Source organism: Podarcis filfolensis, assembly GCF_964270895.1.
Source record: "Podarcis filfolensis genome assembly, chromosome: 13".
NCBI classification, from domain to species: domain Eukaryota; kingdom Metazoa; phylum Chordata; class Lepidosauria; order Squamata; family Lacertidae; genus Podarcis; species Podarcis filfolensis.
This window is the reverse complement of record NC_139615.1, coordinates 28,871,758-28,898,918: the sequence shown is the minus strand read 5'-3', so window position 1 is coordinate 28,898,918 and position 27,161 is coordinate 28,871,758. Positions and strand designations below refer to the sequence as shown.

At 45.3% G+C, this 27,161-nt stretch overlaps 2 protein-coding genes across 2 annotated transcripts; both read left to right on the top strand.

Annotated features, from left to right (window-relative positions):
* Positions 1 to 1,698: 1,698 nt before the first annotated feature.
* LOC310747866 (keratin, type I cytoskeletal 12-like) lies at positions 1,699 to 12,991 on the top strand. Its single transcript, XM_083583188.1, has 8 exons — positions 1,699 to 2,976; positions 4,910 to 4,992; positions 5,564 to 5,720; positions 7,258 to 7,419; positions 7,952 to 8,077; positions 10,312 to 10,529; positions 11,268 to 11,437; positions 12,610 to 12,991. Exons 1-8 carry the CDS (start codon positions 2,536 to 2,538, stop codon positions 12,714 to 12,716), a joined length of 1,464 nt encoding a protein of 487 aa, XP_083439314.1. The 5' UTR covers positions 1,699 to 2,535; the 3' UTR covers positions 12,717 to 12,991.
* A 3,625-nt stretch (positions 12,992 to 16,616) lies between these two features.
* LOC310747869 (keratin, type I cytoskeletal 12-like) lies at positions 16,617 to 25,639 on the top strand. The gene is made up of 8 exons (XM_083583192.1): positions 16,617 to 17,221; positions 18,721 to 18,803; positions 18,969 to 19,125; positions 20,467 to 20,628; positions 20,717 to 20,842; positions 23,253 to 23,470; positions 24,277 to 24,341; positions 25,325 to 25,639. The coding sequence occupies exons 1-8, from the start codon at positions 16,688 to 16,690 to the stop codon at positions 25,426 to 25,428; spliced, it is 1,449 nt and encodes a 482-aa protein (XP_083439318.1). The 5' UTR covers positions 16,617 to 16,687; the 3' UTR covers positions 25,429 to 25,639.
* Positions 25,640 to 27,161: the final 1,522 nt, after the last annotated feature.

Sequence of the window (27,161 nt, the reverse complement as noted above, 5' to 3'; positions counted from 1 at the left end):
GGCCAATAAAGCGAGATGAGCGCCACAACCCCAGAGTCGGTCACGACTGAACCTAATGGTCAGGGGTCCCTTTACCTTTACCTTACCCTTTGTCAACAACAAATTGTCACTGTTTTTTGTGTTGAATATATGCTATATGGTAATTTATGGACCTAAAAGGTACCTAAAGCCATTTGCACACGTTGCCATGCAACCAGTCCCTGCAGAATATAGGCACCCCATATATAGAAATGAGCAAACCAGTGATATTTTAGGGAGCAGGCTAGCAGGCGGCGCCCATTACTTACATCATAGGAGCCTACACAACACAAAACACTGTTGCTGTATGTAGGTTTTATTTTATTTGTTTTTTATCTTATATTTTGGAAATGTACACCCAGTTGTTTTTTTCCTTGAATTTTTTTGGGGCCCCCAAGAAAGTGGGGCCCTAAGCTATGACTTGTTTAGCTTATACGTAAATCTGACACTGAGAATGGCAAGGGTTTCTGACTCCCAGTTGTTTAGCAATGTCGATTTTTTAAAAAACAAGATGGTACCCCTGAGGTGGTTATAATGAAAAATGCTTGGGTATTCCTGCACAGAGCATGAGCTCAGAGGCAAATCCGATCCTGACATTTGAGCACCGACTGTTCAGCCCCTTCTCTGCTCTCTGCCCTAAGGACTGATGTGGCACCTGGTTCCAGTTGGTGAGCTCCAGATCTCACAAGTCTGGAAATTGAAACTAATATTGCTAAAATATGCCTCGTGCAGTCACATTCGGAATACTGTGTTGTGTGCAGAGAAAGTGGATGGAGAGACCTTTTCCCTCCCTGTATTATTATTATTATTATTATTTATTGAATTTATATATTGCCCTATACCCGGAGGTCTCAGGGCAGTTCACAAAAAAGATTGCAATATATAAAATCAAAACAAAAGCAATAACCCGATAATAACCTCCAAAAAAAGAGCTACATTTTAAAAGGGTATGGGATGTTGATCGGGTCAACCAAAGGCCTGGTTAAAAAGGAACGTTTTTGCCTGGCGCCTGAAGGTGTATAATGAAGGTGCCAGGTGAACTTCCCTGGGGAGAGCATTCCACAGATGGGATGCCACTGCAGAGAAGGCCCCGTTCTCGTGTTGCCACCCTCCAGACCTCTCGAGGAGGAGGCACACAAAGGAGGGCTTCAGATGATGATCTCAGGGTCCAGGTAGGAAAGAGGCGGTCTGTGAGGTATTGCAGTCCTGAGCCATTTAAGGCTTTATAGGGCAAAACCAGCACTTTGAATTGGGCCCGGAAACTAATTGGTACCCAGTGCAGTTGGACCGGGATTGGTGTAATATGCTTAAACTGTCTTGCTCCAGTGAGCAACGTGGCTGCTGAATTCTGCACTAGCTGAAGTTTCCGAACCGTCTTCAGAGGCAGCCTAGATCCAAGGTGATCCAAAGAAACTGAGGACTGAGGAGAGGTGACAGGAGGTAATTCACCACACACAGCATAGTTAAACTATGGAATTTTATACAAGATGTTGGGATGACCACCTCTGTCCTGTTCTCACAATCTTCAAGCAGGACCTGAGTGCCACAGGGTTCTCCCCACCTGAGATTCCCAGCAACAAGTACACACAAGAATAATGATTTTGTCTTGCTGCCTTATCCTGGATGTACGTATCTTTTATTTTTTCTTAGGAACGCCTAAGTCTTCAAGCTGACTTGATTCAGCAAAAGCGATTTCCTCAATCGTCCTACACTTCCATCACGAAACCATTAGTTTCCATTTCCCAAGTGTTCCAAAGCCGGTTTGATTAAGCAGATTCTTTAAATATGTTTCATTCGCTGGATCCTTGACAATTTGAGAGCAAAAAGCTTCAGGAAATCAAAGCAGCGCCTTGTGAGTTTAGCCTTGAAACGCGGTGCTTAAAGAAATAATGAGAATATCAAACTTCCGCGTCAGAAAAGCAGACAGCTGAGACAATTCGCAGGGCTAATGCAAACTGCATAGTTCTCTCTCTGCACCACCCAGGGTGAGGAAATCGCAACGCGAGGGAACCATCCTTGAAAAGCGGTTTGCACACCCCTCTGCCACAAAAGAGTGTCGCAAGTGCGAGTGCGAAAAAAAAGTGGGTAGGGACCCAAAGAAATATGTTTATAATGATGGGCTTTGAAAACACACAAAGAGAGACGGCGGTGGGATGGGAGGAATTACTCAACCTTGCTGAAAAGATGGTGGTGATGATGAATGTTTCGGCCAGGTGACATCCACCCATTCGCCATCTTGGGAGTGGGGTGGGAGAAGACTCACAAATGGCCCAGGGGGCAAATGAACGAGATGGAAGACTGGGCCAAGTTATTAATATCCATCAGTCATGAAGGCTTGAAATGATAAATCTTCCAAACAAACAATGCAGCGATGAAATGACGTTCCAACGAAGGAACACACCCTTAACAAAGTCGGCATATAAAACCTTGATGCTCTTCTGACTGCTCAAGAAAACTCCCCTTGGGTGAATCTTCTGCTTTTCTCCCCTCAAGCTTGCTTAAAACTTCCTTGAGATCATGTCTTACTTTAGCCGGGGATCTAGGCAGGTTTCCTCCTCTCGCTGTGGTGGATCATCTCTAAAGCTTTCTGGCTGCGGAGCACATGCCTTGGGTGGAGGGTGTTTCAGCGCAGGGAGTTTTGGTGGTGGGGCAGCCTGGGGCATGGGGTCAGGATGGGGCAGCCTGGGAGGTGGGGCTGGGGGCTGCTTCCAGAGCTACAGCTGTGGTGGCGCAGCCGGCAGCGATGGTGGGCTTCTCTCGGGAGGGGAGAAAGAAACCATGCAGAACCTGAACGACCGCTTGGCCTCCTACCTATCCAAGGTGCGGGCTCTGGAGGAGGCCAACAGCGACCTGGAGCTCAAAATCAAAACCTGGTATGAGAAATCAGCGTCGCACGCCGACGGAGGCCTCCGCGACTACAGCAAATACCACAGCACTATTGAGGACCTTCGAAATAAGGTGAACAAGATTTGGGAAGGGAAGGGAGATATTGGAGGAGTGAGGCTGGCTAAAGATGGAAGAGAGGTAAAGGTAAAGGGACCCCTGACCATTAGGTCCAGTCGTGACCGACTTTGGGGTGAGGCGCTCTTCTCGCTTTATTGGCCGAGGGAGCCGGCGTACAGCTTCCGGGTCATGTGGCCAGCATGACTAAGCCACTTCTGGCAAACCAGAGCAGCACACGGAAACACCGTTTACCTTCCCACCGGAGCGGTACCTATTTATCTACTTGCACTTTGACATGCTTGCGAACTGCTAGGTTGGCAGGAGCAGGGACCGAGCAATGGGAGCTCACCCCGTCGCGGGGATTCGAACCGCCGACCTTCTGATCAGCAAGTCCTAGGCTCTGTGGTTTAACCCACAGCGCCACAGAGGTGGGCAAATCTGTCTCTTTCAGCTTCTCTCAGTTTCTTATTTCCCCAGTCTTAAATTCACCAGTGAATTTCACATGAGAGGCACATTCTCCTGTAATTTTACTTAATGATGCATATGCTAGGATAAAGTGTGCGCAAAAATGCATATGTTAATGAAAATAACGGGGGGTGGGGATATGTTTTCTATCAAGGGAAATTAAACATATGCAATTTTATGCACACTTTACGCCAGTATATTTGATGAAGTGTGGTTGTCAAAGGATGTCTGCGTTTTAGTTCGCTTGTTGTTTCCGAAAGTGCAAATTTGCGGGTTCGCCTTTAAATGTGAACTGAATCTCAATCAAGCTTGCCATAATTTTGTGATTATGCAAGTCGGTCCTACTAAAGCTACTACTGCCTGGCTGTGAGATTTATGAAGGGGGAGGGTATTCTCTTACAGATCAACAGGCTACCTTTGCTTTTTATGGCTTCTCTCCACTCACAGCAGACCCATTGGACTGAATGGACCCAAGGATGGGAGCCAGTGTAAATTAAGCTGGTTTACGTTAAGCAGCTGTTAATGTCCGCCAGATCCAAGCTCCATTCAGGAGTGGCCTGTGCTGGCTGAGCTGCCCTAAACTTGGCAGGTAAAGCAGCTCAGCTAATAGAGCATGAGGACTCTTAGTCTCATGGTTGTGGGTTCAAGCCCCATGCTGAGCAAAAAGATTCGACCCTCGTGGTTTATCCCAACTCTACAGCTCTATGACTCAATGAAAGCAAGCCCTTAGAAGAGAGTTGGATTTATATCCCCGTTTGCCAGGTTAATGTAGGCCAGGTTCTCAGGTCACGTGACTATGCTTAGGATCCAGCCTAAGTCCCCCTCCTGTCTCACCCTCACCTCAACCCCAGGATGTCACTTGTTCAGGGTTTAGGCCAGCTGAAGGACTACTGGGCTCAGCTCAGGCAGCTGGGTCCTGGCCAAACTGGGATGTGGGAGATACAGAGGCCATATCTATGGCTCAGCCAGGATCAGGTAGTTAAACCAACACAGCCTGGCCAGGTGATTGAGAGCCAGTGTGGTGTAATGGTTAGAATGCTAGACTAGGACTTGGGAAACCAGGGTTCAAATCCCCACTCAGCCATGAAGCTCACTGGGTGACCCTGGGCCACACAAAGTCTCTCAACTTAACCTACCTCACAGGGCTATTGTGCGGATCAAATGGGGAGGAGGCGAAGTCTGTTAACCAGCTTAAGCTTCCTAGAGGAAAGGTGGGATGGGAATGCAATAAATAAAACAAATTCAGCTTTAGGATTGTGCCCTTGATCATGTCAATTCAGAGTAAAACTCAGCCCAGTGCCCCCTCATGTGTTTTATTGATGCATTTACTCTTATTTTTAATCTTTACGTTTGTTTTAGAATTTTTCTAGCCGCTTTGAGCGATTTTGCTGGAGGGGGGAAAGAGGGATGTAATCTTTTTGTGTAAATAATATAAATGATTTGCTTTTTTTACTTCCTTTTTCTATCTCCCCCTCCAATGCAGATCATTGCTGCGAGCGTCACAAACGCCAGCATTATCCTGCAGATAGACAATGCCAGGCTGGCTGCAGATGACTTCAAAATGAAGTAAGTTTGAACCCAATCAGGGTATCGGTGCTATTTTTCTTTTTTTTAAAAAAAAAAAAGAGGTGCTGGAACTCACCATGAACGCCTTCCTTGTTCTCTTATCATGGCAATGGTGCCCACCTGAGGGGTGCCGAAACTGAGCTCCAGAGAGTTTCGGCTTTTTTTCTGGGGGGGACGCATACCCCTAAACATTTTTTGAATCTAATGGGAGAAGAAACTAAAAATATTTTAAAAATTAGTTTCTACGCTATCACGATGAATCATCAGTTCCGTTGCTACCCCCGATGGTGGCCTCATTCCCTGTCATGGTGTTTCCTGAGTCTCAGACAGAATGAGAGTACCCCTAAACATTTTTTAAGAAAAAAAAGCACTGGGTCCAGCTGGGAAAAAACAACCTGTATATACCTAATTTTACTTGTAAATATGACCAAAACAAACAGCCTGATAAGCAGAGTCTCAGGCTTCTCAACACAATGACAATCAAATAACTGGCCAAGCCAATGCAATAGCCAAAGTTAAGTACTTGAGCAAGCTAAGCACTTTAAGAAATAATAATAATTCCTCTTCAAAGGTATGAAAACGAGGTGTTCCTCCGCCAGAGCGTTGAGGCAGACATCAATGGCCTGCGCAAAGTCCTTGATGAACTGACTCTGTCCAGGAGCGACCTAGAAATGCAGATTGAGACCCTGACTGAAGAGCTGGCTTACCTCAAGAAGAACCATGAAGAGGTAAGGCAGCCATCTTGCTCAAGCAACTGACAGCATAACTCCAGGTGTTGTGAGGGGGTTCCTGAGCTCCAGGACTTTTGCACTAAGCCCCAGGTGTCCTGTTCCATCCTGTTCCCTTTTTCAGGAACTTGTTTTGTTTTGAACTTTGCTAAGTTAAAGGTCAGCCGGGCACACCTCAAAGCACAGCAAGATCCCAGAAGTCCACTAATCTTAAGTTGCCCAGAGGCATCCATGCATACACAGTTTGCATATGCTGATCTACGCAAATTTGTTTCCTGCCCCAGCGCCCCAAATCCTCTCCGTATTTAGCAACTCCCCTGGTGCAACTTGATCAGTTAGCAATCCAAAATGGTTGGATTTAGGGAGTGTTCAGTGCTGATAACAATAGTGATACCAAGAGGTGCTTCACTGAACAAAAGCTCAGCAGCTTACAGGAGGTGTGAGAAAGCATAAGGCTAGCAAATCTGGTTTCTGAAGGGTGATCAAATTCCTCAGATTTGGGACAGAAGTTCCATACCCCTGGGTTACAGGTTCGCATTAACCAGAATGAGGCAGCCCCCTCAAGCAGCAGAGGATCAGGTGGGATGGCAGCCCCCAACCTATTCCTTTTGAGCTCCCCCCCCTGCCCCCTGCTACTCCTATCCCTCTGAGCTGGCGCTTTTCTGGCAGTGATGCCTCCTCCCTGCTGCCTTTCACTGTCTGCCTGTATGCCTATTCACTTACTCCCAGGGATGGGGAAAGTTTACGGGAACCCAAACGCTGAGCTTATCTTGATTGATGGACTGGTTGCATTTATATCCCGCCTTCTTTCTTCCAAGGAGATCAAGGTTGTGTACGTGGTTCTCCTCCTCCTCATTTAATCCCCACAACAAGCCTGGGGAGTAGTAGGTTAGGCAGAGAGGCAGCGACTGGCCAATGAATATTCATGTTTCTAGGGATGCAGAAATGCTGCATGTGTAAATGAAGTCAACGCGTTGCCACTGTGAATATGCAGAAAATGACTAATCAGTGTGGATATGTATTACAACCAGGATCAAGAGATTGTGCCTCTGATTACTGGTTGGTAGGGAGTACCGTATTTTTCGCTCTATAAGATGCACCAGACCACAAGATGCACTTAGTTTTTGGAGGAGGAAAACAAGAAAAAAAATATTCTGAATCTCAGAAGCCAGAACAGCAAGAGGGATCGCTGCGCAGTGAAAGCAGCAATCCCTCTTGCTGTTCTGGCTTCTGGGATAGCTGCGCAGCCTGCATTTGCTCCATAAGACGCACACACATTTCCCCTTACTTTTTAGGAGGGAAAAAGTGGGTCTTATAGAGCAAAAAATACTGTAGATATGAGAGAAGGAAAATGCAGATACAAGAGAAGGGAAATGCACAAGTTCTGCTTGTGGGCTTTCCATGGACAGGCTGGGACTCTGATTCAGTGCAATTCTTCTTATGTTCACAAATGTACCAACTGAGTTATGGTCCTGAGGCATTTTGTTTGTTTGTTTGTCCCTTTCTCTTTCCTTCTTCCCTTTCTTTCTTCATGTAGGAAATGAAAAGTTTGCAAGGCGCAACCTCCGGGAACGTCAACGTTGAAATGAACGCTGCCCCAGGAATTGACCTAACTACCCTCTTGAACAAGATGAGGGCAGAGTATGAGGCTCTGGCAGAGCAGAATCGCAAGGATGCTGAAACCTGGTTCGCCGAAAAGGTAAACGAGAATGCAGGGATGTGTCTAAAAATCAGCAATCTACCAGCAAATCTGTTTTTTAAAAAAAGGAAAAAAAGAAATTACATTTGTCAGTCCAATCGTCTCATTTCCTTGTTTGTGAAACGGCTTAAACATGCACATTAAAATAAGCCAGTAGATTACCACTGTGCAGTGGTTCCAGGCATAACAGAACAAGAGACTTCTGCAGGTTTCGCAAGTGCATGTCTCTCCACGGTTCCCTGGCTGCTCATTCCCCCCACTGCCCTTTAAACGCAGCATTCATCCTTCCCTGTAAAACTCCAAATTCTGCAGAAGAAACCTGGAGAAGTTGGAGGGTGTATAAGTTGCACTGAACATGTACAGAGTGCCCTACTCTTATGCTTTCTGTTACTGGGGTCTGTTATACCCGGAGCTTTCATTTTACAAATGGGATAGAGCTGCAAAGTTTCTGGAAAACAGAATCAATTGCTCCAACCACATTTCCGTCATTTGAATACTATACCGCTCAAACGCTGTTATTGAATTATTGCAGAGTAAGGAACTGAACGTGATGATCAACGTGAGTGCCAAGGAGACCAGCACCAACAAGAATGAGATCACAGATTTGAAACGCACCCTTCAGGCTTTGGAGATAGACCTGACATCTCAACTTGCGTTGGTATGGGGAAGAGATCTCTGCCAGATAACATAATCGTGTTTGAATGATTAAGACAAACATCTCCCTGAAATATACACCTCCCTCTTACAAGGCTGGTTCAGGAACAAAGCTAAGTCACATTAAGCATTATGAGAATGAGCCTAGCTCTCCACCCCAAAAAAACCCTTGTGTCCTTTGAAGCTTTCACTCCTGTTTCATTCAAACCTAGACCTTTATGTAATCTTCATTGTGATTAATGAAAACAAGTCAACTTCAAAGAATAGTTCATGAAACTGGCTTGTTTTCACTAACTTTAGTTAAGATTGACTGCTGTTTAGGGTTCAGATGATACACACAAGCCCTGAACCCTCTTCATAATTTGTTTACATACACAAGTGGTGAAAAGAGCATAAGTTGGTTAGAAGTTATCAAGAGTCCCTGGAAATAACAGTCATTCTTTATTGGCCTCTCTCTTCATTACAAGCTGCTAGCTATGACAATAAGCAATTGGATGGACCACTGGGTTGTCTCATTCTGCAGCAGCCTGCTTTTTCTGAATGGCGAATAAGCTCAGCGATCTCTCCATTTTAGTCATGTTGTACCAAGAATGACAAGACCTGAATGCCATCTCACTGGTTACAGGAAGTCCTATAAGTGCAATGCTGAAAATTTCTCCTCCATCCTCTGTCAGTTAATGAGAAAAGAAATTGGAACCAAAAATCAATAGACTTGTGAATGAAGTCAGGGAGTTTGATCTCCTTACCTTACTTCTGAGGTGGCTGAAGGACGCTTGTGAATAGTTTTTATTTCATTCTACAAATCGTCTCACCAGTGGTCTGCACCCTGCAGCCTCCCCAGGTGCCCGGACTTCCTTTAAAGTTTCATAGGAACTCCTCCAATGGGGCTTTGTCAGTTGAGGAAGTATGGGTAGCCAGGGAGGCTGCAAATCATTAGAAAAATGTTTGAACAATGTTTGTATGGGGGAAATGGCATACACCATCCTCAGGCCCCTCACAACGAGAAGGTAAGCTCAAGACTGAAATTCTAAAGAAATTCCCAAGCGCATGAGGAATTAAAGCAGGAGCCTCTTTTGCAGAAGAACAAAACTCACAAGATGCGTTTGGAGGAAAGATTTCAGCACAGCACAAACTCCTATAGATTATTTATTTAGTGGATTTGATTTTGAGCCTCCTCCTTTCCAAGGGCCCAGAACAGGTGGCAACGTGTTAGAAACAAAGGCCTTTTGAGCACAGCAGCCAAAATACAAAGAACCACACAGGTAGCTTTGTGTGATTTGCAGGTTTGGGCTTGAGTTATTCACAAAAGGGTCAGCCTACACGTTAAATCGTTTGTACTTTAAAAAAAAACACACCAAAAACCTGACCATTTTTTTTATTCTGAAGAAGCCGCAGGGTCCCAATTCAAAACTTGTTCCCGTGCCAGATGCGACCCTGTGCCACTTTATTGCTGAAACTCACAGGAACATAGGAAACTGCCTTCTACTGAGTCAGAACATTGGTCCAACTTGATCAGTATTGTCAGACAAGAGTTTCGGCCAGCCCTACCTAGAAATGACAGGGATTGACACTGAGCCTTTCCACAGGTAAAGCATGAGCTCTGCCCATTCGCCTACTACAAGGAGCACCTTGGGGACAAATAACTGTGGCAGGGGGACTGGTCTTGGGCCCCCAATGCAGACTGCGAGTCCATTCCAGATTGGCAGCCCTTGGCTGCCTTTTCTTAGCTATGTAACTTGCTCTCAACAGCCCATCGTGCCACAAAACAAAGCACTTTTGAAGCCAAGTTGTTTCAAATATAGGTTTGCATTTTGGAACAGGATTCTGCTGCACAAAGAGAAAGAGATCAAATTTTTCAAAGCCCTTGAGCACACCAAACAGAGCACTTTAGAACTGTAACTGAAATCTAGATACTCAAACGATACCATCCCTGGGTCCGTACAAGCAGAGCTTAAGTGCTTCTTTTTTTAAAAAAAAAATGTGCATGCAAATCAATGCAAATGCAATATTGCTCTTGCAACTTAGTGGAATTGGTACATCTGGCAGATAGATTTCATAGGTACACAAGGTAAGAATGACTTAGGGACGTGGGCATGTGTCTGAAACAGCCTGGAATTCCTTAGCAGTTGCCATCCTCCCAGGACACTCTGGGGTCTGGAAGCAACCTTTCAAAATGCTGATGGCCTAAAACATGCCCTATGTGTTACGTTTGTGTTACGGCAACCTTTTCCCTCTCAGAGGCAATCGCTGGAAGCCACCTTGGCGGAGACAGAAGGCCGCTACTGTGCCCAGATCTCCCAGATGCAAGGGCTGATTGGCAACGTGGAGACCCAAGTACAACAAATCAGGGAGGACATGGAATGCCAAAATGCAGACTACAGGCAGCTGCTGGATATCAAGATCCGCCTTGAGAATGAGATTGAGACTTACCGGCATCTGATCGATGGAGAAGTAAGGTAGGGTGGAAAAAAAGAACCACCAGGCAAGAAAGGGATCTACTTTGCAACCCAGGTTTGCCATAAACCAGTGACAATAAGGAGCATCTTACTATCTGAAAAGGTGTAAAATTATCTCCTGTGGGGCAAATCAGCTGCACTTCAGACGCTCTTTAAACTGGCATGCATGTGCAAAGCACATTGAGTAGAATTGCTTTGCAAGCAAGGAATGAGGGATCTGTGGCCCGCCTCCAGGCAGTGTTGGACTTCAACTCCCATCATCCCCAGCCAGCACAGACAATGCTCAGGGATGCTGGGAACTGTAGTTTAACAACATTGGCAGGTCCACAAGCTCCCTTGCCCTCTGGTGTGTCAAGGCATCAAGCCTCATTATAGTTAAATGTACTAGAACCTGGGTGTCATCCAATGAAATGGAATGGTGGAAGATTCGGGATGGACAGAAGGAAGGACATCTGTGCTAGAAAATAAACTATTGCCAGTGGCGATGAACCACTGGTCTGGCCCATAACTTGAGTCTGGGTCTCCTGTTCTGAATGTGTTGCTTTGTTAAAGGCCTTTTTGCTGTATAACCCCCCCCCCCAAAGTTTTTATTCACCTACTATTTACTTTTGTTTGGGGGTTTTTAAAAAAAATGTTCTCATTTTGAATTTTTATGTCGTGAACTGCCCTTGTGATCTTTGGATGCAGATTGAATAAAATAAATAAGCAAGGGTAACACAAACCTATTGCCTATTGCAGTGCATCTGGACACGGAGGTAGCAAAGATCTGGGATCAAAAAATGTGGGGTCTGCAACAGCTGCAGGATTAAGAGGCTCAGAATCTGCTGCAAGAGGCACTGGGTCTGGCACAGACTCCAGTGGCAGAGGAACTGCCGGTGGGAACACGCATTCTGCATCCAAAGAAAAAGGTAAGCATCATTTTGAGGGTGTCTTTCTATGTTATTAATAGGCTGGGGACTAAGACCAATTTAACATCCCGCACTCAGTACATTTTTTCTTCCCCCTTCCATTTCATCAATGCAAAGAATTCTCAGGTTAGAAGCAATTATCTATGTACCTCATCTATGAACAGAATTCCGGGGTGCAAGTTACATGGCCCACAGAGACTCGCTATTTTCAGAAAGGGCTGGATTGGCTCTGCCAGTGTGTTTGCACCGCACTGGCCTCCACTTCCCCTTGCCCCACCCCTTCAAAGCCGTAGAGATGCTGGCGATGGGAGGTCGGGGAAGTGCCATCCCCCACCCCCACCACCTGCAACTGTCTGGAAATAACAAAAGCTTCCAGGTGTGCTCATAGACTCCTCCTGTGTTGGATGAAGATTTCTCATTTTAATATATTTTCAATATTTCAATAGTTATTACTGCTAAATCGTAGATCTAACGTGAACCCACTTGATTTGCTCTTTCCTAACTAACATGTTAATTGAAATGCACCTGTCTTTCAAAATTTTCACTTCTCCAAATTTGGGGACCGATGCATGCCAGCGTAACTCTTGCGTTTGTAATCGCTAAAGAAATCGAGTCGGGAAAGACGCCGAATAAGTACTAAATGTTGCACCAGAAAGGTGCTCAGCCTGCTTGGTTGTGAGTCCTGGAAGAGTTGCTTCCTGCCTTGCAGGACTTTTTCCACCTGGCCTGGGAGGGTGGGGCCCGGACTGACTCCAGCTACAAAAGCTGAGGCTGCTGAACAGACTCTTGGGCTGGGGGGTTGCTCAGGGAGTTTTATGGAAGACGGTTGCTGCCGTTATTGATATTATTTTTCAGATCTTTATTTTATATCTTATTATTATTCATGTGGAAATTGTTCAATTTGCTTGTGAATTTTTTTTTGTTTTTTATGACTCCTTTTGCTATGTTGCAATTAAGTAGTTTTTTCAAGTTGTAAACTGCCTTGAACTTTGAACGACAGAAAGGCAGCATACAGATTAAATGGTGTATATATGCATGCATGCAGGTAAGTGCTCAGATGATGGGGCTTTGTCATTCAGGTAGATACCATTCTGTTAAAAATTCTGTCCCAAAGAACGTTTGGCACAGGCATTTCAGCTACTTGTTCTTTCTTTTGTCTGTTCCGCCTTCAGAATCAAAGAAAACGAGAGTGATCAAAACCATCATTGAAGAATTAGACGAGCACGGGCGAGTAACTTCCTCCAAGGTTCAGTCTGTTAAAGAAAGCACAGTTATATAAACATCAAGATTTTATCCAGAAACACTTTTCTGCTTCTGGAAATGCTGCAGCGCAAGAAGAATGAGTGTCATCTTTCACATTAATGTGCCAGCATACTGAGAAGCCAACAAAAATATTTCCTATCCTTAATTAGCAATCTCTTTAGATATTCTCATTGCTCTCCTTAGAATTCTCTTACAATAAAAAAGGTTCTCTTCTCTAAAGTTAAATACAGCTTCTACTCCTGCTGCTACTTTTACTTGATTCTTCTTATATAAAGGTATTTCAAAACTTGATTTTGTGGGATGCAAATATTTTCTCTCTCTCTCTCTGGGAGAAACTAGTCACGCTAAGGCAGGATGCAGGTCTGCTGCAACAGCTTCTGTGCCAGGACTTCGGGTTGTGGGTGAGTTTGTCACCAAGCACTGTGGAGAGTGTATTAACTCATGGTCTGTGTGTGTGGTTTGGGAGCTGCACGGCCAGGGAAAAAAACAATGCTGTCCAGGGTTGTAAGGACTGCAGAGAGAATAACTGGGTACACTCTTCCCACCTTAGATCAAATCTATGCTGCCAGGTGCCATAAGAAAGCTGCAGAGATAGCGCAGGATAGTACGCACCCCGGAAATGATCTCTTTCAGCTTCTGCCTTCTGGAAGAAGGTATAGGTAAAGGCCAGGACTAGCCGCCTGAGAAACAGTTTCTACACAAATGCAATTCTGGTTCTAAACACAGCATAAGAAGTCTCTATAGTATATTGTATTTTAAAATGGGGTTCCAGAGTTTTTAGGGGTTTTTGAATGTTTTATGTAGTTTTTCAATTTCATTGTTCTGTATGGGACAATGACAATAAACATCGTATATCGTATATCATAAGCATAATGCCACTGCTTGCAGCCTTGCACATGTATTGGGTAATCCAGACCCTCAGTGGCACCTGACGGAAGAATATTTAGAGAGGCACAGGCCCCAGCCTCACTGCAAGAGCTCTACTGCCCCCTTCCAGTGCACCAGTACAGTCGTACCTTGGAAGTTGAATGTAATCCATTCCGGAAGTCCATTCAACTTCCAAAACATTCGGAAACCAAAGCGCAGCTTCTGATTGGCTGTAGGAAGCTCCTGCAGCCAATCAGAAGCCGTGGAAGCCCCGTTGGACGTTCAGGTTCCAAAGAGCATTTGCAAACTGGAACAATCACTTCTGGGTTTGCAGTGTTCCGGGAGCCAAACATCCGATTACCAAGGCACTCGGGATCCAAGATACGACTGTATTGCTTTTCCACACTGCAGCTTTTCTTAATCCAAGTGAGCTCCCCCCCCACACACACACTTCCCAGCAATCAACGATCTCTGCGGAAGTGCCCTTGGGGTTGATTCACACTGAATGCGGGCAAGTGCCCTTCTTGTACTGAGCAGTGCGAAGTTGTTAAAAACGGAGAAAACAGCTTTATTCAGATTCACGACATGCTATTAAGGCATCATTAAAATGAGGAGCAGCTGTTAAACACTGAGATGCGATTGTTACATGTCTTTAGGACTGAAGCAGATTAAAGGCTGTCGACTCAAATCTTTACGGGTGCAGAAGGAGTCAAACACACGCTTATCGTTTTGCAAACACATGTAGGTGCGCTGATCAGCGCACAGCTCTCTCATCATCTCCAGGATGTTTATCCAGAAGAAGGGAGGAGGGAGAAGCCTCTTCTCAATAACTAGATGTGTTTTGACTTGCTAACCTTCCTCAGCAGCGTAACTCGAGAGGTGTACACAAATCACAGCGGAGCAAATCATCTTATCTTGCAGGCTCGCAAATATCCGTTCGTTCCCTTGACAGAACAGCGCTTACGGCAAACCAGATGTCTTCTTCGCAAGCGCATATCGCAGTTCAACGTGCCACAGCCCACCTGGGCACTCGTGGCAAACGTTTTGAGCCACAGGCTCGCCACACTGCAATTTGGGCTTCAAGATGCATGCTGCCAGCTGATTTCACTGTGGTTGCCTGGGCAATGGCCCTCGGCCTGCAGCTGAGGGAGAGGAACCGGCCAGAGCGAAAGAGGCACTAGATTGCTGTGGCTTCTACTCACCCTGCCGATGTTGCCACTTGCTCACCCTCCAGTAGAAATAGGCCAATCTGTCAATTTCTCACCGTTTCTCATTTTTACTATCTTAAGGACGGTTCTCCACTTTCCCACATCATTTTGCAATATTTTTTTTCAAGGAAAATGTTTTAGTGCAAAGGAATCCAAATATATGCATCTTTGTTCCCAAACTGCTTTGAAAAGAAATAATGGGAAAATAGAATTGCACAGATTTCATATCTTTCAATGGCACTTGTAAAGTTACTCCCCTATACGGGTTGACAGTGGTGCAGGTAGAGCTGGACTTTGACCAGGTCATCCCATTTCTCTCAGTTTCTCTTTTCTGGCAATCTTACATTCAGTTCTCTACATTTTTGACATCAGTTTGCAATTTTTTAAAAAAAAGACCTCATGAAAATTCGTAAGCGTTGTAGTGCCAAATTATCATAATATAAGCATCTTTGTATGAATCCCCCCCCAATATACACATTTTTGCAAAGCAATTTCCCCTAATATAATGCATTTGTGGTGGGGGGGTTCACTAATATATATGCATTTCGGTGTTCAACTATATGCAATTTACTTGGCTGGAGTGCCTCATCGCAAAATTCAGAGAAGTATGAATTTAAAAGGATGCCGTGTTTCAGTTTGCCATCTTTCTTTTCCTCAGTTGTACTTTCTGCCGAAGATCCTTGTGCAGCCCATTTTCACATTATCAAATGGGGGGGCTGATAAGAAAGTGCCATTTCTAGCTCTCAGATTCTGGCCCCCCAAAATGCGAACAAATATCTCAGTCCCACAGATATCCGCAAACCCTTGAAAACCACTCGATTATTGTTCAACTAGGAGATGCCATCCAAACCACTAAGCAATGCGATCATTATTTATTGATGCACAAGAGAATACGTTTAGGGGAAAGGAGAAAAACTGCATTAAAGTGAAAGTTTTGCAAAATAACAATAGGGTTCGGTTCAATTCCAAGTGCATTGGGATCAGAGGGTGAACCAAAAAGAATAACGTTTACTGGGGGATTGAACGTTTTAAAAGCCAAAGAGATGCAAAAGAGGGAATTTGATTGCTTTGTTCTTTTATATGAATGGTGTTCTCAAAGAAATGCTACTAAATCATTATTGGAACCCTGATGATCCATATGTGAATTGACTTGCCCTCTTCTTAATCACAGATTAAAGAGAAATTCTTGAGCTTGCTAGTGTGAATTTATAAATCCAATCATCTCCTGGGACTTGCAAAGACAGGCTATAAAACAAATTAAGTTCTCAGATCAAAGTGGAGGTTTTTTAATTAAAAAAAAACAATAATCCGAGAAGCAATTAATAAATCAAGCAATTGGCAACTTTGAACCAAACCGTGACAAGCTATCTGAGATCCGTTTTTCTACTAGATTAAAACAGTATACAAAAGAATCCTCCCAAATTTAAGAGTTTAGTGCTTGTTTTGTTTATACATGTCGCTTTGCTTGGCGTCCTCTTTCAGTTGAGAGAGATTTTTGCCTGGGGGCTTGAAATGTTGAACAGAACGCAATATAATAACCAAACTTAAAAGAGAAAGAGGAGGTGGAGAGAAAAAGCCGAAAAAGGGTTTGCTCATCACAATTTCAAAGATAAAAAGGAAAGCAAAACATGTTTTGGCTCCATTCCATCTGGGATTCTGGCATAATATAATAACCCAAGGATACACATTTCTGCAGAGTTGGACCTGGTAACATTTTTTTTTAATTAGACAGAACAATTATCTAATTATGAAGGCATTGACTTGGCAAAAGGATGTGCCGTGCCAGGACGGGGCGGAAACACACAGCTAACACCGCATATAAGCCTTAAAAGCCCACCAACTCAACGCACCCTTTCTAATCCGCTTGCCTTGCTTGTTTCACGGGACAGAACCTTCTTCTTGCTCAAGCACCATGGCTCTCTCTGTCCACACTGGCTCTTCCCGACAGCTCTCCTCGTACAGTGTTGGCGGCGGGGGCGGTGGGGGGTCTGTCAGACTGTCTAGCGGTGTAGGGTTTAGCGGTGGCTCCAAATTTGCCGGAGGTTACTCAGCAGGTGGTTACGGAGGAGGAAGCCTGAGTGGAGGGTATGGAATGGGCTTGGGTGCAGGTCTGGGTGGTGGGTATGGAGGGGGCTTGGGAGGCGGTTTCGGGGGCGGCCTTGGCGGCGGTGGCGGTGGCTTTTCGAGCGGCTTTGTGAGCAGCATGGGCGGCATGGGTGGCGGCTTTGGAGGAGGGGATGGGGGTCTCCTGAGTGGCGACGAGAAGCAGACCATGCAGAATCTCAACGACCGCCTGGCAAACTACCTGGGCAAAGTCCACGCTCTGGAGGAGGCCAACACAGAGCTGGAGCGCAAGATCAAGGAATGGTACGCAAAGTACAGCACTCCGGACACCAGCCGAGACTACAGCAAATATTTTAGCATCATCGAAGATCTTCGGAACCAAGTAAGTGATCGGGGCGCTTATGCAAAGTTTGGTCCACCGAGAACAACTTTCTGTGTTGCATAATTAAGTTAGAATTTATTGCGCTTTGCAATACCTAATGGCCAGTTCGTAAATGTTTCAACAGCCCCTGCGTGTTCGGAATATAGGAAAATAGAAAGCTGCCTTATAATGATTCCAGCCATTGACGTCAGCATTGTCTACACTGGCTGGCAGCAGCTTTCCAGGTTTTTAGCCAGAGAACATTCCCAGCCCTACCTGGAGATGCTGGGAATCGAACCTGGGACTGTCTGCATGCAGAGCAGATTGCTCTACCCACTGAGCTACGGCTCCTCCCCATTAAGCCTCAGAGGGAGCATAGTCTGCAATATTCCTCAATATTTCATTGGTGAATTGTCCCCCTTGGGCATCTGAACGTTACGTGTGCTTTACTGGCAAGATCTTAATACCCTTCTCTGGATATGCGTCACTGTCCACACCCCTCCTATCACGTAATTAAATTTGCAAAGAAATTAAGCGAGTAGTAACCGATTATCATGAAAATTGATCAGCATCTTGGTGCAGATTTTGCCTAATATACACTTCCCTACAAAACGATTTCCCCTGATATAATGCATTTCTATGTGATTTTAATGAATGTGTGCATTTTTCATCATGCTTTCCCCTGCTGTATGCATTTTCGTGCACATCACGTGTCTGGAGAACCGCACTGAAAAATTCAATTAAGTGCAAAGTTTGAAGGACGGCTGTATTTCAGTTTGCATCCTGCCTTGGAAAGTGCAAATTTGGTGGATTTGCCTTTAAATGTGGACTCAGTCCAGTTTCTTCCCCCATCCCTAAAAAGGGGGGACATGGCAGAATGCATCAAATTACACATGATGAATTGGAAGTGGATAGGAAGACTTCCCCCCTCCACCATCACCACTTTTATAATACCAGGACCTGGAAGCTGAATGGTGAGGGATTCAAGAACAGAGAAAGAATTCCATCGTACAACACACTGCTATCACAATATGTGGCAAGTGTTCCCAACGGGGATGGTATTAAAAAGGGGTTGGAGAAATTCATGGAGAATAAGGCTATCAAAGGCGAATATTCATGAAAGGTCTATAGTCATTGCCTGCACTCGCAAAGGCTGTGTGCCTCTGTATGCTGGTATCTGGAGAATCAGTAGGGAGAGTGTTGTTGCTCTCATGTCCCACTTTGGGGCTTCCAGAGGCAGCTGGATGCCCACTGTAGGAACGGAAGGCTAAACTAGATGAGCCTTTGGTCCCATCCCACAGGACTATCATTGCATTCTTCCGGTTGCCTTATGTGACTCCTCTTCCTTCTCCTCCCAATCTTCCTTTCTAAAAATGGTTTGAAAATAAATGTCCGTGTCACTCCACTCTATGACCTTGGTGTAAAGTGTCCAAGAAGAGGAACTAGGGATGATGGTGATGTTTGGTTGTTGTTTTCCCCTAAAAAGTACTGCAGCTATCTTTCCTATGTGTTCCTTACAGATTGTGAGACACACCATTGAGAACGCTGGGGTCGTTCTGCAAATCGACAATGCTCGGCTGGCTGCTGATGATTTCAAACTTAAGTAAGCATCAAATTCTGGGCAAGGGAAAGGAAAGGAAACAGAAACACCAACACCTCTGTTGTACACCTTGCTCCCGCCTCCTTCCCAGCTTTTTGAAGGCCGGCAGGAAGCGAGAAACCATAATTGCCACAATTCTGAAATCCCATTCTTACGTTATCTTTGAAGGTATGAGAACGAATTGTTCCTGCACCAGAGTGTAGAGAGTGACATCAATGGCCTGAGGAGAGTCCTGGATGACTTGACCATGACTAGGTCCGACCTCGAGTTGCAGATCGAAGGCTTGAATGAGGAGCTTGCCTACCTCAAGAAGAATCATGAAGAGGTAGGTAGAAACATGCTTCTAAAGCTGCTGTGCCACATAGTAGCAAGGAGGAGAGATGCACTTTTAGCCTTGAATAGGGGTATAAGAAGGCATCATTCCCCATTCTACTTTGTGTTTGTCGCACGCAGCACTGTTTCCTTTCTGCTGCAGTTCATCTTCTACCCCAAGCTACATTATTCATCTCATGATCCACCATGGCGGGATTATTAACTGACATGAATCGCATTGTTGTTGTGTTATCCCACCATATTCATTTCAGTGCAAAGGAAAAAGGATGCAAATTGGGCGTAATCAATTCCATATGATAGATGGATTTCCAACAATTGGCAATTTACACTCCCAGTTCTGTTTTCATTGGAATTCTCTGACACCCTGACCCTGGAAGCAAATAGTTTTAGCCTCACCAAGTCATATGGGAGAAACAGGGCTGACATCACATATCTCACTCGACCCAGGCATGATGATCAGTGGCGAAAGGAAAGCAGAGAGTCAGAGCAAGAAGCTGTTCATCTAAAGGAAAGAAGGATGCCTTCTTATTTTGAAATCCTGCTTTTAGAGAAACTGCACTGTATTATTAGTGAAGATGGCAAAATAACATTAAAATAAACAAATGCATTGCTTCAAAGTGGTTAGAAATATATGCAGTGCTGACCGGATTTACCAAAGGGAGTTGGGGAAAGGCTCTCCTAATATTTTTATTTTTAAGCCAAGGAAAATTCCAAAATCTCAGGTGCATCTGCCACCTAGCGGTCAAATGAGCTCACACTGAGACAGAGACAATTCAGAATGCATTAAAAGTGGTCTCAGACTGCTACCGTATGGGAAAGTTTGTGCGCTTTCAGGGTACGGTTGCCATGCGTCCAGGTTTTCCCAGACACATCTGGGAATCGGACTGTCAAAATGGTGTCTGGGTGGATTTTTGCCAAATTGGCAAAATATCCAGGAAAACCCGAACGTATGGCAACTAGGGTGATTTTTTAAGAAAAATGCTTTAAAAATCCAAAAATAGCCCCAAAACTTTTTTTGGGAGGGGGAGATGTTTCCAAAAAAGTCTCAATTTTCGGGAATATGTCAACCCTACTTTCAGGGCCAGCCCTACAGCTAGGCAGAGTGAGGCAACTTGTGGGGCGAATAGCAGCTGCATTCACCCCACAAGTTGTTCCTCTGAGCCATTCACCTCTGTTAGATGGCAGAGCTATGGATGCACATGACCTGTTCTTCTAAACTAGCCTGCTGCCTCCCCTCTGGTGGAGGATATTATTCCATCATCAGGGATTGTTGCCTTTTCGTGGTCTGGCTCATGCTACATGCTGTTAAAAACCCACTGGGCTTCTCTTGCAGGAACTGATGAGCTTCCGAGGGATAACCAGCGGAGATGTCAACGTTGAAATGGACGCCGCTCCCGGAATTGACCTGACCAAGCTACTGAACGAGATGAGATCCCAGTATGAGGAGCTCGCAGACAAGAACAGGAGAGAGGCAGAAGAGCAGTTCAACAAGCAGGCAAGGATGGTTCTTTACTCCGCCTAAAACCTTAGGAGATGGCCCGGTTATCGAGCCCACTTAATATTTCTTCTCCTTGGTCCTCCAGGTTGGAGCTCTGAGGCAGGAGATATCGGCCAACGTTGACCAGCTGAGCACGGGCAAGAGTGAAGTTACGGATCTGAGACGCACGCTGCAAGGCCTGGAACTGGAACTGCAGGCTCAGCTTGCCATGGTAAGTGGATCGTCGCAGCAGGAGGAGTTCTTTCAGAGGGTTTGTGCTACAGCTGTGCATATTAGGCTGCTATCAAGATCTCTCCCGTGGTAAGGAGGTAAGTCATAGGACTGTAGAGTTGGAAAGGACCCAAAGAGTTATCTAGTCCATGCATGCACCTACACTCCCCCCTTCTAGAACAGCAGTACATTACATAATGCTCAGTTTACTGAAGTCGCTTGATAGCCACAGAATAGGGGCTCACAGAATGAATTCAACTTGAGCTGCAACAAAACTGAACTGCAAGCTTTCACTTTCCATTAGAAACGCAAGCAATTCTGCAAAAAGCGTCATCGTTTGCGGAAATTCGGAATCCCACCTAAGAGAAGAAGCAGTCGGACTCTTTTCCTCATCCATCTATATGCTACTATTATCCAAACTCTCATTATCACTTTGCAAGGCGGTGGAGCCTATAAATTTTCATGGCATTCCAGCAAGTGACATTATCGCTCCTGCTGTGGGGGGGGGGGAGTCCCAGTGCTGCATTCCCCCCTGTTTTCCCCATCCACCACACCTCTGAAATATTGTGTTGTGTTCTTTAGAACTGGGCGCGCCAATTCCCGTGTAGTGAGAGACGCCACCGTTTGGCACTGTGGCTTGTTTTGCAAGCCTTCCAGCAAATACGGGAATGGTATTTCAGCACTCCTGCTGAGCTGATCCATATATTGAGCCATTCCAAAGTGATAATGAGCCATCCTCATGTCAACATGTGTAGGAGGAAAAGGAGAGCGTTCGTCAGAGGAGTCACCAGGCTCAGAATGCTGCAGCACAGTTGCCAACAGCAGAAGAGTTTGAACTTGATATCCCACATTTCACTCCCCTTAAGGAGTCTCAAAGCAGCTAACAATCTCATTTCCCTTCCTCCCCCACAACAAACACTCTGTGAGGTGAGTGGGGCTGAGAGACTTCAGAGAAGTGTGACTAGCCCAAGGTTACCCAGCAGCTTCATGTGGAGGAGCAGGGAAGCGAACCCAGTTCACCAGATTACGAGTCCACCGCTCTTAACCACTACACCACCCTGGCTCTCAGCAGGGAGACCCTGTCTGCATACTGACGCCTCTGCTCAGAGGTCTGGACTGGTTGCCCATCTGCTACCAGGCCAAGTTCAAAGAGTTAGCCCTTAGCAGCATGTATGGCCACTCAGTCGCTTCAATCTGCAGAACTGACACGGTTACAGGTGCCACATTATACCCATTCCACAGTGGTAAGAAATTGATCTTTTAGTGTGGAACTTTGGAACTCCCTGCCTATTGACGCCAGACAGGTGTCTTCTCTGTATTCTTTCTGTGACTATGCTTAGGCAAAGCTATCCAGACATGTAGAAGTTACATGTGTTTTATCTCTGTCTAGCTGTTGTTGGTTTCAAACAACTTTTAAAAGTTTTAAAATACTTGGGGGGGGGTTAGCAGTTTTTATCAAGAATTTCAATGTTTTATTTCATCCTTTTGTAAGCCACTTAGATGTTTTCTTGCCATTGCATTTGGGGTGCTTTGCGCAATGTCTGCAGGAAATGTAATCTAGATGCAAGAAGGGGGGGCACATAATTTGGGTTATGTCTGCAGTTTACTTAGACTTCCATCCTATACCCATTTATGTGAGAGTAAGCCCCATTGAACCTAATGGGATCTACCTCTGAGCAAATGTGTCTGGGGTTGCTGTGTTAGTCTTATAAATCTGCTGGCCTGTGTTAAAAAGATACAGAAGCACAAAGCAACCAGTGTGGTGTAGTGGTTAAGAGCGGTAGACTTGTAATCTGGTGAACTGGGTTTGCTTCCCCGCTCCTCCACATGCAGCTGCTGGGTGACCTTGGGCCAGTCACACTTCTCTGATGTCTCTCAGCCCCACTCACCTCACAGAGTGTTTGTTGTGGGGGAGGAAGGGAAAGGAAAATGTTAGCCGCTTTGAGAATCCTTCGGGTAGTGATAAAGCGGGATATCAAATCCAAACTCTTCTTCTTCTCTTGGCTTTTGAATCATTCCAAAGAAGCAGAGTTCTCACAGGGCTGTTTCAAGTGGAAGTCACTGCATGAGTGGAAGGACTTCCGCTTGCACAACAGAACTTCCCCTCCCTTTCCTCCCCATATTTTCACCCTGCAAATCCTCCCAATCTGCTCTGGGAGTGTCCCCAACCCTCCAGAGCAGAGTTTGCAGGGGGGAAATGCAGGAGAAGAGATAGCAGAAATTCCACCACACAAACAGAAGTCATTCCGCTTCCCCAATGACTTTGGTGGATACAACATTATGCTATTTATTGGATTTAACCCATGGGAGCGTTTAGAATAATCATTTTCTTTGCTGGAACTTCATCTCTGTTAATTTTGCTGTATTTTTATGCCCTTTTCTTTCTTCCTTCCGCTGCGCCTTCGGAACAGAAACAATCCCTGGAAGGCACTTTGGCGGAAACAGAACGAAATTACTGCGACCAGCTTGCGCAATTACAGGGTCAGATCGCTGGCTTAGAGGAACAGCTTCTGCAGATTCGGGCTGAGATGGAGAACCAGAATGCAGAATATCAGCAGCTGTTGGGCATCAAGACACGCCTGGAGAAGGAGATAGAGACCTACCGCCGCCTACTGGACGGAGAAGGGGGGTAAGCGTTAGACATGACAGATAGCCAGATCTGACTCAGAACCAATTATGAGGCCCTGCAGATCTGACCAAAGGACAATATCTTCACAACAGCAATTTGCATAATATGGATGCATTTGCTTCTACTGTAATGAATGGGAAACCTGCCATTTATTAAATTAGACCAGATTGCACTTGTATTTAGAAAGCTTGCAGAGCTGGAGGCGATTCTAAATATCTGCCTGTGCAAAATGCAGAGGAAGACCTACGTTGGTCAAAATTCGCACAACGACTTTCCATATTTGGTAGAATCAATGTGTGGGGTTGGAATCTGGATCGCACCTACTGGCCCCACCCTTCAAGCTCCATGGGTCGAATGGGAGGGCTGGTCTGCACAGAACCTACATATACAGTGCATTGAAGACAGCGCCAACCCATTCCAATCCTCCCTCCATGTACTGATTCTCATCTGCTTAGGGCTATAAAAAGAAATGATCTCCATTACGCATCTGAGCTGATTATAGGAGCCAACTCCTAGGAGTCAAGGTCCCTTCGCCGCCCCCCTAAAATATTTGACGGGCCACCAAATGGGTTGGTATTGCCATTCAAATGCTGTGTGCCCCCCACGTATCATGATTGATTATGCAGGACGGGACTTTCCTGCCTCCCCCCCCCCCCATATTTTATTCAAGTTGGCAACCCTGGAACTGATTATCATCACGTTATATTACCTGACTGTAATAAATTGGTGGTCATGTTTAAATTCTCTCTGAAAAATGATGCACAGTATACCACTAAAACAAAAACTTACATTTTTTTCCTTGACAGTGGTTTTGGGTCTTACGGATCTTCGAGCCACAGTAGTTCTATGAGTTACGGAGGCTCTGGCAAAGGTAATTACAAATGTCTTTATATACATGAAAAATGCACAGCCGAAGGTCTGACTGCAAACTTTTCACCAATGCATAAAAGCACCCCCTCTTTCCCCGCCTGTTTCCCCCCTTGCTTCCCAAATTTTCTTGCCTGCCTATTTCCCACATTTCAACAATACATCGCCTCTCTTGGTCCCCAAAACTATGCAAGGCTTTTCCAGTTCGCTCTTAGCAAAGCAGCTGAACTACAGCCCTTTCTTGTGGGTCCATCTTTTCTTCAACTCTGTGTCCACAGCCCAAGCCAATGTCACATGGGGGACATCTATTTGCATTCAGCAGTAACCATAGACCACAATGGTGAAACAGGTGGCTGTTAGGGAGGGCCATGCAACATGGGTGTAGCAAGAGGGAGGTGGCCACAGGCATAACCCTACTTCCCTGTTGATGTGTGACGGTGTCCATCAGTTACCTAGTCTTGGAGCCTTCCTGCTGACGCCAATGTTGCTAGGTACAATGTTGTACCTAGATGGGGTTCAGGCAGCACAAAAGCTAGTTCAGGGCTGCATTGTTCCTATCTGGTGCTCCTGCAGGTGTGTCCACATGGCTTCAACCACACAGCCCAACCCTGCTCCATCCCTCCATGTAAGCTGCAGTGACACCAGTGGCAGGAGGTCAACTTCTTGCCACCAAGAGCGTGCAAGGAGAAAAGACAGTTATGGAGAAGCAATTTGGAGAACAGAAAATGGGTGGGTGGGGAAGGTCGTCTTGCACCTCAAATTCACTCCCATCAGCCCACATTCTAGGGAATTGGCAGCAGCCCAGTTTTCCCAGTTGAGAATGCAAAGTCAGGCCCTATCTTGAGTGCTTGATGATTATCTGCCTGTATAAAAATAGGAGCGTAAAAAGCAATCATGCAAAGCACGTCGAGGACCTTCTTTGAAGCCTTGTTCAAACACTATGTTTTAATTTTGCTTTCTTTCTTTCTTTTTTTAAAAAAAATCCAGAGTCAACGAAAACCAGAATGGTTAAGACGATTGTGGAAGAAATGGTTGATGGCAGAGTCGTTTCGTCCCAGGTCAAATCGGTCGAAGAGAAGCCGACTAAATAACCATCAAGAATCCCTTTTCCCCATGTCCTGGCAGAGCAGCAAGAAAGGATGCCTTCAAGAGAAATCATTTCTTCTTTAGAAAAGCCTCTTTCTAGATGTCCCTCACTTCTTTCCTCTCTTTTTTAAAACAAATCATCAAAGCGCATTCTGAAATCTTGATTTCTTTTAGCTGTGGTAGTTCAATAAACCTTTTTTTACTGTTTGCATATCATACCTAGTTTCACGCGGTTCCAACATTGAAGTCATGAAGGGCAGTAAGAAGCTCAGCGTTTTAATAGTGTGCATTAATTTTATCTACAAACAAGCACATGCAAGCATAGAGATTATCTCTGCACAGCCGCCATGAGAGAGGCAACCCTTCCTCCTTGCCCAAGCAATAGTTCTCTCTGATCACTATTAACACCAAACTAATTAACATTAAGCACAATGCTAGCCCTTAAGTGCAGGGTTTTTCCTTTCTCTTGTAACACCAAAGGATCAAGATCACAGTGGAAGTTGCAAAGAATTAAAGTCCCCTTAACCCCATGCCAGAGTCCCAATCTGGATTAAAGCCTCATGCCTAGTATTGGTAATAGGGAAATTATTACATTTAAGGGCAGACCATGCGATTGAAGTAATGTGTAGTTTGGCCCTGTGGTGTCAACAGATACTTACTAATTTCTTTAAACCCTTAGCTATATTTGGCCCAAGACACAGGATCCACTGAGTATTTAAATTCAGGTAGCACGGAACAGGTGGCAGATATTTTGACAAATAGCACACCCACAAGCCCATTTGTGCACTTGAGCATGTTCAGTACTGGTGTGGGAGTGGACAGGCCATTTTAGTAAAGGTAGAAGCAGACATCTAAAACATGGGTAGGCAAACTAAGGCCCGGGGCCGGATCTGGCCCAATCACCTTCTAAATCCGGCACACGGACGGTCCGGGAATCAGGGTGTTTTAACCTGAATAGAATGTGTCCTTTTATTTAAAATGCATCTCTGGGTTATTTGTGGGGCCTGCCTGCTGTTTTTACGAGTAGAATGTGTGCTTTTATTTAAAATGCATCTCTGGGTTATTTGTGGGGCATAGGAATTCGTTCATTTCCCCCCCCAAAAGAAAAACATATAGCCCGGCCCCCCACAAGGTCTGAGGGACAGTGGACCAGCCCCCTGCTGAAAAAGTTTGCTGACCCCTGATCTAGAACATCCTGCAGCACTGCAAACTCAAGTCACAAACACTTGCCAAGCCGAAGCTTTGCACAGTCTCTACAGCTGTTACTTGTGCACCATGTCATCGCTGCAAAGAGTGAACGGGAGAGCCGTCTCTGCAACGGAGGAGTCATGGAGACATGCACCTGGGAGCTGCAACTAACACTTCACACTGCCTGGTATTCACAGTGACAAATGCCAGCATATGCATGGCAATCCCATCCACCATGACATAATTCCAATACAAAATACAATTGAGCAGCCAAGCCTGTAGTGCAAATTTCCATATTACTCGTTTCACCAAATGGCATGGACGTAGCTGCTTGGCTTAGTAGCATATGCAGCGCATAGATGCCTCCACATCAATGGCTACTGGTCATGATGGTGGTGCCAGTTACCACAGGAGAAGAGAGTGCTCTCATGCTTGGGTCTTGCTTGTGGGTTTCCCACAGCAATCTGGGGAGTGCACTGTATGAAGAGAATGGTGGACTAGATGGGCTTTTGGCCTGACCTAGCAGGCTCCTTTTACAATGACGTATCAA

Excerpts from the sequence above, each read along its gene's own strand:
- LOC310747866 (XM_083583188.1), top strand. The coding sequence starts at position 2,536 with ATGTCTTACTTTAGCCGGGGATCTAGGCAGGTTTCCTCCTCTCGCTGT. Across the intron at positions 4,993-5,563 it reads GCAGATGACTTCAAAATGAA|GTATGAAAACGAGGTGTTCC; the intron begins GTAAGTTTGAAC and ends TCCTCTTCAAAG. Across the intron at positions 10,530-11,267 it reads CTGATCGATGGAGAAGTAAG|TGCATCTGGACACGGAGGTA; the intron begins GTAGGGTGGAAA and ends TGCCTATTGCAG.
- LOC310747869 (XM_083583192.1), top strand. The coding sequence starts at position 16,688 with ATGGCTCTCTCTGTCCACACTGGCTCTTCCCGACAGCTCTCCTCGTAC. Across the intron at positions 18,804-18,968 it reads GCTGATGATTTCAAACTTAA|GTATGAGAACGAATTGTTCC; the intron begins GTAAGCATCAAA and ends TTATCTTTGAAG. Across the intron at positions 20,843-23,252 it reads TGCAGGCTCAGCTTGCCATG|AAACAATCCCTGGAAGGCAC; the intron begins GTAAGTGGATCG and ends CCTTCGGAACAG.